This window comes from Teleopsis dalmanni, chromosome X, assembly GCF_002237135.1.
Source record: "Teleopsis dalmanni isolate 2A chromosome X, ASM223713v2, whole genome shotgun sequence".
Lineage (NCBI taxonomy): Eukaryota > Metazoa > Arthropoda > Insecta > Diptera > Diopsidae > Teleopsis > Teleopsis dalmanni.
This window is the reverse complement of record NC_051848.1, coordinates 54,807,532-54,817,116: the sequence shown is the minus strand read 5'-3', so window position 1 is coordinate 54,817,116 and position 9,585 is coordinate 54,807,532. Positions and strand designations below refer to the sequence as shown.

At 30.3% G+C, this 9,585-nt stretch overlaps 1 protein-coding gene and 1 long non-coding RNA gene across 2 annotated transcripts; one reads left to right on the top strand and one right to left on the bottom strand.

The window, feature by feature from the left end:
* The first annotated feature begins 1,909 nt into the window (after nt 1-1,909).
* Nucleotides 1,910-2,249, top strand: LOC119689981. Its single transcript, XR_005253526.1, has 2 exons — nt 1,910-1,972; nt 2,044-2,249. It is a non-coding gene; the product is annotated as an uncharacterized LOC119689981 (long non-coding RNA).
* Nucleotides 2,250-2,305: 56 nt separating this feature from the next.
* On the bottom strand, nt 2,306-5,504 carry LOC119688431. The gene is made up of 4 exons (XM_038103112.1): nt 5,336-5,504; nt 4,635-4,923; nt 2,674-2,866; nt 2,306-2,604 (listed from the first exon to the last, which is right to left on the bottom strand). Exons 2-4 carry the CDS (start codon nt 4,869-4,871, stop codon nt 2,306-2,308), a joined length of 729 nt encoding a protein of 242 aa, XP_037959040.1. The 5' UTR covers nt 4,872-4,923; nt 5,336-5,504.
* Between the last annotated feature and the right edge of the window lie 4,081 nt (nt 5,505-9,585).

Genomic DNA, 9,585 nt, shown 5'->3' with positions numbered 1-9,585 from the left:
AATAAGGAATAATACTGCAGCCCTAAAAGAGCGAAATTTGACATAAGCTAGGTGAAATAACATGCATTGAATACGTGTAACCAAAATATTAGGGGTATTCAGGCAACTGATTAGTTGCTTAGTAGTTGATTACAACAAAAATTTGCACACAAAAATGAAACTAAGCAGGGAATCAACTATTTCGGTGATTTTCAGATTAGTACAAATTTGATTAATAGTGCTGCCAGTCCCAAGTGTCGTAATAATAACTTAAAATGAACTTTTGTATAGAAATTTGTTAGCTATCTCTCTCAGCTGTTTGAATTGTGTGTAAACAATTTTCACTGTTAACATATGTTTCGCTTTTGCTGTTAATGCGAGTGCTGCCGAGGTATTTACACACAACAAAATAATCAGATTACGCATTTTGGGTCGTTCAAGCAACTGATTAACATCAAAATGCTAAATTTTTTTTATATGAAGTTTTTGAATCAATTAAGCAACTAATCAGTTGCCTGAATACCCCTATTATAAAAAATGAATTTTCGGCAAAAATTTCTCACGTAATTCTCAGAGAGCAAAGAGTTTCTTTTCTTTTAGGGCCATGTTATGCAGAGTGTCTCGGGCACGGCAAAATTCGCTCTTTCGGGCTATGCCGAAAATGTATATTATGCAGAGTGGTCACATCAGTATTGCCAATTTTGTATTTTGACTACTTCTTGATACTTCTTGGTTGTGCCTAAATATAAAAGGAAATTTAGATATGCTCACTTTCAATTTGCCACCAAAAATAGCTAGCAAGAAAAAACTCATAGAGGCTGTTATAATGTTAATTTATTATTATATTATCTCACAATAATTGTTAACAATACGCCGGCTCTCGTGACGAAGTTTGAACGGTCATATTATTATTGAAAACAACAACAATTGTACTCATGCCGTGCCCGAGACACTCTACATGATATGGCCCTTAGGCTCGTGTTATGAAGAGTGTCACCGGTACTTCAAAATCAAAATTTGTCGTTGCTTTCAATGCAAACTAAAAAACTGTGAATTATAGTAAAGAACAAATGTCAGTTTAAATTCGGTCATGAAAGCTGAGACTATTTGAGCCTGATAACTCAGTCAAAGCCTTATTGTATGTATGTTTGTATATATTTCCTTTAAATTTTAGGCACAACCAAAAAGTACAAAAGCAATAGTAAAAGTAAATACGAAATTTGCAAACTGATGTAAAACTCTGTATGTTATACAGAGCATTTTCATTATAGTCCGAAAGAGCCACTTTTGACGTGCCCGTGACACTCTACATAACAAGGGTTACGTTATGTTTGCAGTCAAAGTCACACAATTGTTATTGCTTTCTATGCAAAGTGGAAATTTTACACTGGCTGCATTGAAAGCAACAACACTTTCCGTAACGTGACTACATAAATAACATGCCCCTTATCGTATTGGTATCATTTCTTTATGCAGTCTTGATTAGAAATATAATAACTCGTATGTTAGAGCAAGAGAAAAGTACTGTTATTTTAAATACAAATTAGGGAGTTTAGCAAGGGACTTGTTGGTAGCAATAGAGAGACTGCATACTTTGTTGGAATAATATAGGAAACATAAAAAGTATTCAACGTGGCTCGGTTACCAGAAAACTGATAAAATGTCAAACGTTGTTGTAATATTGAACTGTCAAACACTCTAATTTCGTTTGTCTTTGTTATGTCATACATGAAACAAACAAAATTACACATAAAAACTGGAAAAACTTCAATTAAAATTTAAGGTAAACTTTCATTTTAACATAAGCAATTTTTTTCTATTTATACACAATAATATCTTTAGTACTATTTTCACATACATATATCAACTTTCAATTAAATTTGAGATTTGTGCAACACTGCACAATATTAAGAATCAGCTGATGTTTAACCAACTATCGAAAAAATTATCGAATCTGATGGTGGGTAAGGCGGAGTTCCAAGGAATTCCACCGGTACCAATTAAAACTACACGTTCATAAATAAATATATATCTAATAAATTATATTCATGTTTTTTATTATAGTAAATTGTAATTACACTTTGATGCAAAGAAATCTACATAGCCCCTTAAATCAACTTAAAGAAGTAAGGATTCTGGTTGATATAAATATAGTACACAACTGTGAACCCTATCGTTAAGTATGGACATCATTCAAGCATAACACAATTAGTGACAAAAACTATAAAATATTTTGTAAAAACATAATATATGCATTCTAATAAAGATCATTTGTTTGTTCTTAAAACTACTTCGAACTAATTTATCACTTTTTTAAAAAATTTAATTAAGCATACAATTTACGGTAATTTTTAAAAAAAATACGTACTGGGCCTATTGCACTTAAAACTAAAATCACAAATGTTACAAATTTATATAACTTAATATTTACAAAATTACGTCGGAAGAAGCCAGTATTATAGCCCGTTAGTTGGGCTAACATAACTATAAGAAATGTTATAAGACCCAGGCCGTTATGTATAATTTTGTTCACTAACGGCGATATGTAGGAACGATAATCGGTTGAATAAAGCGCTAAGGTGCCAGCTAGAAAATTTACAGTACAAAAGAGGCAGGCCGCTAAACCTTAAATTTTAATTAAAATTAAAATCTTATTAGAATATATAGAGTTCTGATATTTTTGATTAATTTTACCTAACTTTCCATGAAGTGATTTAAAATGTTTCTTCTTTCCATAAACTTTTTGAAGAGTTCCCAATATGCCCAACAACCCACCAGTTAATTGTAAAACATAATGCAGTGTTGTTTTTGTGTCAGGATGCAAAGACCGCAATAGAATATTACCATTATAGCGTACCATCATACCCTCAGCCAACAGCAGAACGAACTGAAAGATATAAAATATTTAAAAATTGGTACTATTGGTATTAATTACAAGTATTAATGTTGTTATTAGTGCGAATGTCTATTATAAGATTAGCCCAATAGAAATTAGACTTTATACAAGTGTATAATTTACATATATGGGTATATTTGTTTTTCAGGATAGGTAAAAGCTAAGTTCTGAGATAAATGAAATTGTATTGAATATATCAATATATATATGAAAATGAGCCTAGTGGTCAGCCTACAGTGATAGTATTCCAGAATATATATAAATTTGACCAACTCGAAGAGTACTGCTAAGATAATCCCTATTAACAATATCTTCTTTCTCTAAGTATAGTAAACGTAAAAAGTATTAAAGTTGTTCAAAAAATATATACTATTACTAATAGATTCCTTAAGCTTTAGATGTTAATTTACTACATATACCAACAAAATTAACTTGCTTTAGAGACAATCAAGAAAGAACTCGCAGCATTATTTGTAGAGACTCTTCATAAGTCTAAAGGTAATATATGTAGATCAAATAATATATATAAAATAATACAAAAAATATTTAAAGCAATAATCTTGAAAGAATCGTTGCTATGCAATAGGCATTAAACAAGACAATTTCGGGTGTTCCAAACACAGAAGCATCTAAATCAGCTCAGATAAAACTTTAACAATAACAAACTGTGTCATAATATTCTAGAAGTCAGCCGTCACTTATCTTTGAACAATATCAATATTATTCTAATTTCTGAGACACAGTTAGCGCCTAAAAACTGCACTTATATACAAGGCTACTCTTTTTATGACACCAAACTGATCTTTTTATGATACTGGTTTTTTATTGGAAGTATAATGCGACATTATAAATTAGAGCAAGTTTCCGAAAAACAAATTCAAGCCATTACTATCTGCATACTTATGACCCAAATAGTTTTTAGCTAACAACTGAATATTTTACAAAATATTTTGATTACTTGGGACTGAAATTACTAGCAGCTAGAGATTTTTATGCTAAGCACACATTCTATGCAGCTCTAATTAAGCGACTCGAAGTTATATCAACTAGAAATTGTATATATTGACCGTCTGATATCATTAAAACTCTTGATTTGATCGATTTCGGTGTCATTAAGTATTTAAATGAGAGATATATCTCTGCTGATACATCGTATAATTTGTCTTGAGACCATTCCCCGATAATTCTAACACTAACAAATATTTTTGGAGGTGAAACATTTAATATTAAATCATTTTTTAACTGGCGTGACTTTGGTGGAGAAGTTGAAAGAACTCTACCTGAAATTTCTGTACGTCGCTACAACGATGAAATTGATGACCTAAATGACCCTGCTGCTGAGTCTACTATTGTTCAACATGATAGTGCAATTATTTCTTATGGAGAGCTGCAAAGAAATGTAAAGCCCCCATTCAAAGAGAACCTCCTATACGCAAACAGAATGGCACCTGTGCTCGTAGCGGTGAAGCAAAAATAACTACTCTGGTATTACAACAGCTTCTTATCAAAATAATTATCCAAAAATTTAAGCTAATAATAAAACTGATTTTGATTTCTACGCTATAGCGCTGAGACTTAGAAAGTCACAGATAACAGTAACTGAAAACCACAAAGATTTTTAAAGAAGTGCTTTAGAATCTATTAGACTTGACAAATAGCTTTCTATCTAAAATAATAAGTAATATTATATGTTATATGTTATATACCAACATATATGGATGTGTTCTTATATGTATGTGTGTGTATATCTGATACTTACCCCGAAAGTACAAACAAATGCATGAAAGGCAGTTTTCTCTAATTTTAATTTGAAACAAACCAAAGACATGGCTATTGTGACCATGACAATGAGTAGATGATCTATAAGGTTCAACGTAGAACCAAGTAGATTAAATGTTGCTACATAATTTTGAAACGCGGGATGCAGACTGCTTACAACTGGTATTTCTTTGCAGGAATCGATATCATCGAGTATGGAACAGCTTTGTTGTGACATAGTTACTTTTTTGTTGTTTAAATCAGTGGCTTATTGTAGTTGGAACTATTGACTGCAAAAATAGTTGAGATACATACGGATATATTAATATACTCGTAAATATAGTTTTAAATTGATAGTCGTAGGTAGGTAGTTTTTTTAAAATAAGCAACCTTAATGTGAAATCATTACTAGTTTTACGCGTTTATGCAATTGCAACACCTTGTAGTTCTTTTATTGATAGATTACTTTATCTTAACTAAACTAAGTTATTAGCAATCTTTCAGTTTTCAATATAGATATGTATATGTATATCTATTATCATAACATATATTGTCTTGCCATGGTTCCTTAAGTAATATATGTATGTAAACGAAATTAGCTTGAATAATTTCACAATTTTAGGAAGCCGCCAAAATTAATTCGATCGCTCTATTGATTTTAATAAAAAACTATTTTTTCGAAAAAAAATATTTTACTCATACCTTCACGAATATTTTTGTTCGTAGTTTTATTAAATATATTCACCGAATATTTTTAACTTAAATAATATCACAGAAAATTTTTAAAAAATAAATTAAAATTGTTGCTATGCACGCCGACAAATTAGCGTGTTAGCTGCTTGGAGATTAACGCACGACTGACTGGAAACTTATTCAAAATTATATCCGAAACAAAGCCTCAGTTCGGAAACCCAATAATATATACACATTCTAAGAAGACAGATACAGATTTTCCCCGCTACTTATGCAGTTTGTTGCTAATGTTTTGCTAACTAAATAACATTAGTAAGCACTTCGTATATAGACCATAAGAAGAAGCATTGTAAAGTAAACAATCACAAGAAAAACGAAACCAGAGACAGACAAAATAAAAATACAACCCAACAAAACACGAGGCAGCAAAAAAGCTCGAAAAAGTTTTCTTCTAAACCGATTTTGTCATAAACAAGTTTATTTGCCACTGAGATATGGAAGTGACGTCAAAATTAATGAAACACACTCATAGTACGAGGGATGTGATAAAAGTTTAGCAACTCCATATTCTGTATGGAAACTGTGCATTCCCAATAACCCTCACTGCAGAAATTGTGGAAACCCGCAGAAGAAAGAAACCATAATATATATTCTCTGTGAATGCCCGGCTTTGGTGTTCAGAATATATAGGTTCTAAGGAAAATACCTCTTTGATAGTGTATCAGACTGTTCATCGGTGAAGATAAAAGACCTATTAAATTAACTAAATTTGGAGGGATGGATTTAGTCTCTATTCTTCTATACTAGGGTTCTTATGGTAGCAAAACGGTGAAAAATCGAAACAAACCAACCAACCATATACTGTATAACACACATTATTATTATATTATGTTAAAACTGTTTTGAACTAGTGCACTTAAGCACTAATACTCTTTTTTAACTCGAAGTTTCTTCAAAACCCTTCTCTACACCTTGACTAGATTATTGTTTATCACTTCATCAGACTAAGCAATAATTGACCTCAGATCTGCATACCTCCCCGAGGTGCCTGTAACCATTCTGAGAATTGATAACGCGGTGTTGGTAAGTCTGTCAGATTTCGCAAATAATTTCAGGGCCTATCCTTTATGTATTTTTTGATGGGATCAATCTTGATGTCCCTGAGGATGTCATTCGTCCTAATGTACCATGGAACTTTGAAAAGTCTTCTCAGAGCTTGGTTTTGTGCAATTTCTAGCTTGTGAATAGTAGTGATTGAAGTTTTGCTAAACGCTACACATTATTATTATACAATATACATTATGATTCTAAATTAATATTAAAGCTCTATATTATAGCTACGTATATACTGCATAGCCTTCCTATATTATGTAGGATCTTACGCTATACAATATAAGTACAAAGAACTTTATAATTACAGACCAAATATGGCAAATTACATGTATGACATATATGACATGTTTCACATACTAAACTGAATAATTAATAAGTTTGCCATTCACTGTCCAACACAATCATCTTACTGAGTTAACACTGCTTTATAGGTAGGTACGACGACCGATTAGAGGCTCGTCCCAATGAGTATTAAAATTTCTATACGTTAAAGCAAAAAGACTAAAGTATAATGTACTTGATTTGTCTATACCCGACAATCACCAGATGATAGCATGTAATCGTTCTGAGGTATCCCTTCCACAAATGTCTATTTAATATCACCAACACAGGTATTTAAGGCATTGCAAATTTTAATAACGCCACAAAGTGGTTTCTCAGTTTAAATAGGGGTACCTTCACTTTGAATTTTTTTAGTTTTCAATATTTACTAATAAATAGAGAACTTTTAGCAATCGATATTCTCTTGTTATAGCTAAATAAATATTTATATATGTATATGTATAATATCTTGACTTTTTAAATATTTTTATTTATTATATTTAAACTAATGTAGAATTTAAATTAACAACATCTAGTCATATTAACTAACAATAAGTTTTTTAATTAGTATTACAAGTAAGTTTACTTAGCTAAGGTGAGCATATAGATCTGAGCTAGTTTTAAAATATGAAGCTAAAATATTTCATTAAAAACATAAAAAAACTTTCATAAAACATACATAAAGACTTTATTATTATACATAGAAAACTTTAGAAGCTACCCTCGGTTTACGTTCATAAAAAATGTATATTTGTGCTGGTAAATCCCCAAGAATTTCTCAATTAAATAAAAGCTTGTTTTTTTTTCAAACATTGTTATAATTATTATTAACTTTATATTAATCATAAAAAAAAAAAGTTTTTTTAAGCACTATAGGTAAAAACCTAAGCCAACATTAGTTGCAGTGTATACGCAACTACTTCTTCCTATTAATAGGAAGAAAACCTATGAAGTACAATATGATAATTGAGGTTCAAAATTAATTTTTATTAAAATTTTCATACACTTATCAACAGCCTAAACTATGCTTTAATAATAATACTAATTAAAAGTTAAATCTAATGAAACTATGTTATTTTAAAAGTGTTACTCTTCCCTGATTTGAGAAGGCATTAGTTCGTTGTAATTTTTTAAGTTTTCTACGTTAAAAAGTTGACTTCTAAGGTCACCCATACCGTAGTTTTGGAGTAAGATATTATTCACCTTGATTAATTTTCCTTTTATTGTTTTAGTTCTTTAATTTAAACTTGAGGTGAATACAAAAGAGAACACTCAAAAGGAATGATTAGCCAGCATATACCCTTCCCTCTATTTTAACACCAAATTTCTCACAAGAAACCCTAGTAGAAAATTTAGATCCATTCACTTGAGTTCACATAATTTAAGGAATCTTTTCTTCTTAACCAAAACTAGTTAGCTACAGAAAATGGTTGGAACCGTCTCATCTTCGTCAAAGCTACCGTAGTGTCTACAATGAGTGTTAAGCAGAAGACGCAGTTTCTATGCGTTTAATTCTACACACCAGTGATATAAATTAACTCCAGTTAACTTAATAAGTGCTAATAAGTTCCCTGGGTAATAAGACCAAGTATATGAAGACCACATATTTATGAAGACTACATATCATTAACTAGGTAATTAAAGTGGAGAATAAATAAGTTTATAAATAAATCATTTTTTTTTCGATTCTTATATACTACATCACAACAGTCTGTTAACTTTACTGTTCAGATCAGAAATCTTTAGTCAACGATCAGTAATTGATCAACTTCACATTTTTATAGTATAAATAAAATATTTAATGTCTCACCCTAATGCAGTTGTCAGAAAATTTGAATACATAGTTCCTATCTATCCAGTATATAATAAATTCAAATTAATTTAAAACAAAATAATAGAAAGCAATAAAAAAAAATACGACCAAGAATATATTAAACTATCCTGGGTTTTGTACTGCAAATTGCAATACGTTATAGTACACACAGTATACCTTGAGAAGATATGTACCTATACAAAGAACAATTAACTTTAAACTGCCATTATTCAAGAGATTCCGATCTCTTCGGAGAAGAGATTTGAAAACAGAATACTTTGAGAATACTTTTTCCACTACATTATCTCCAAATAGTGTTGTTAGGGATTTTCGAGTCCAGACGTCATACAAAAACAATTGATATTATTGCTGGCAAACGTACGTAAATATTTGCTTCTCGGTTCTTTGAATAAAATTTTGTCCAAAATGGAGTTACCGTACTGGAAAAGTTCCGACTATTTACCTAAACATATCGAATATTTAGAAACTTCGTTTTTTGATGTTTTTGTATTGTAGTGTCAAGGGTAATTCGAAGACCTACCGCGTAAGAGTTTTGCCAGGTGCCCTGATTATAGTAAAGTTATATCGAAAACTAAAAAAGAAATCGAAAAATATTTTTCAATATTTTTTTCTGTTAATTTATTAAAGTTCATACTTAAATAAAACTATACAGACTTTGAAAAAGTTGCAATTAAATAAGGCTATAGTGTTGATAAAATAAAAATTTTTAAACCGTACTGTACATACTTATTTATCAATAAATAAGCTAATATAGACTTAATTTAGAATTTTAAAATAAAAATGGAGTATGTGGTTCAACTAAAATTCCGATTATACTGGCATATCTATGAAGAATTGACTCAAAATAATTATATATACATACTTATGAACAAATGTACATATATACACAATTCTACTTTAATGATCATTAAATTATTGAAAAATACCAGCGCATATCACCTCAAGTTCTCTGAGTCAGATATTGCAGAGAGCTTAGGTCTGTAAAAATATA

Bases quoted from the DNA above. Each gene is read 5' to 3' on its own strand.
- LOC119688431 (XM_038103112.1), bottom strand. From the start codon at position 4,871: ATGTCACAACAAAGCTGTTCCATACTCGATGATATCGATTCCTGCAAA. The intron at 2,867-4,634 runs GTAAGTATCAGA...TATATCTTTCAG, and splicing joins CATTTGTTTGTACTTTCGGG to TTCGTTCTGCTGTTGGCTGA. The intron at 2,605-2,673 runs GTAAAATTAATC...TTAAAATTTAAG, and splicing joins ATCACTTCATGGAAAGTTAG to GTTTAGCGGCCTGCCTCTTT.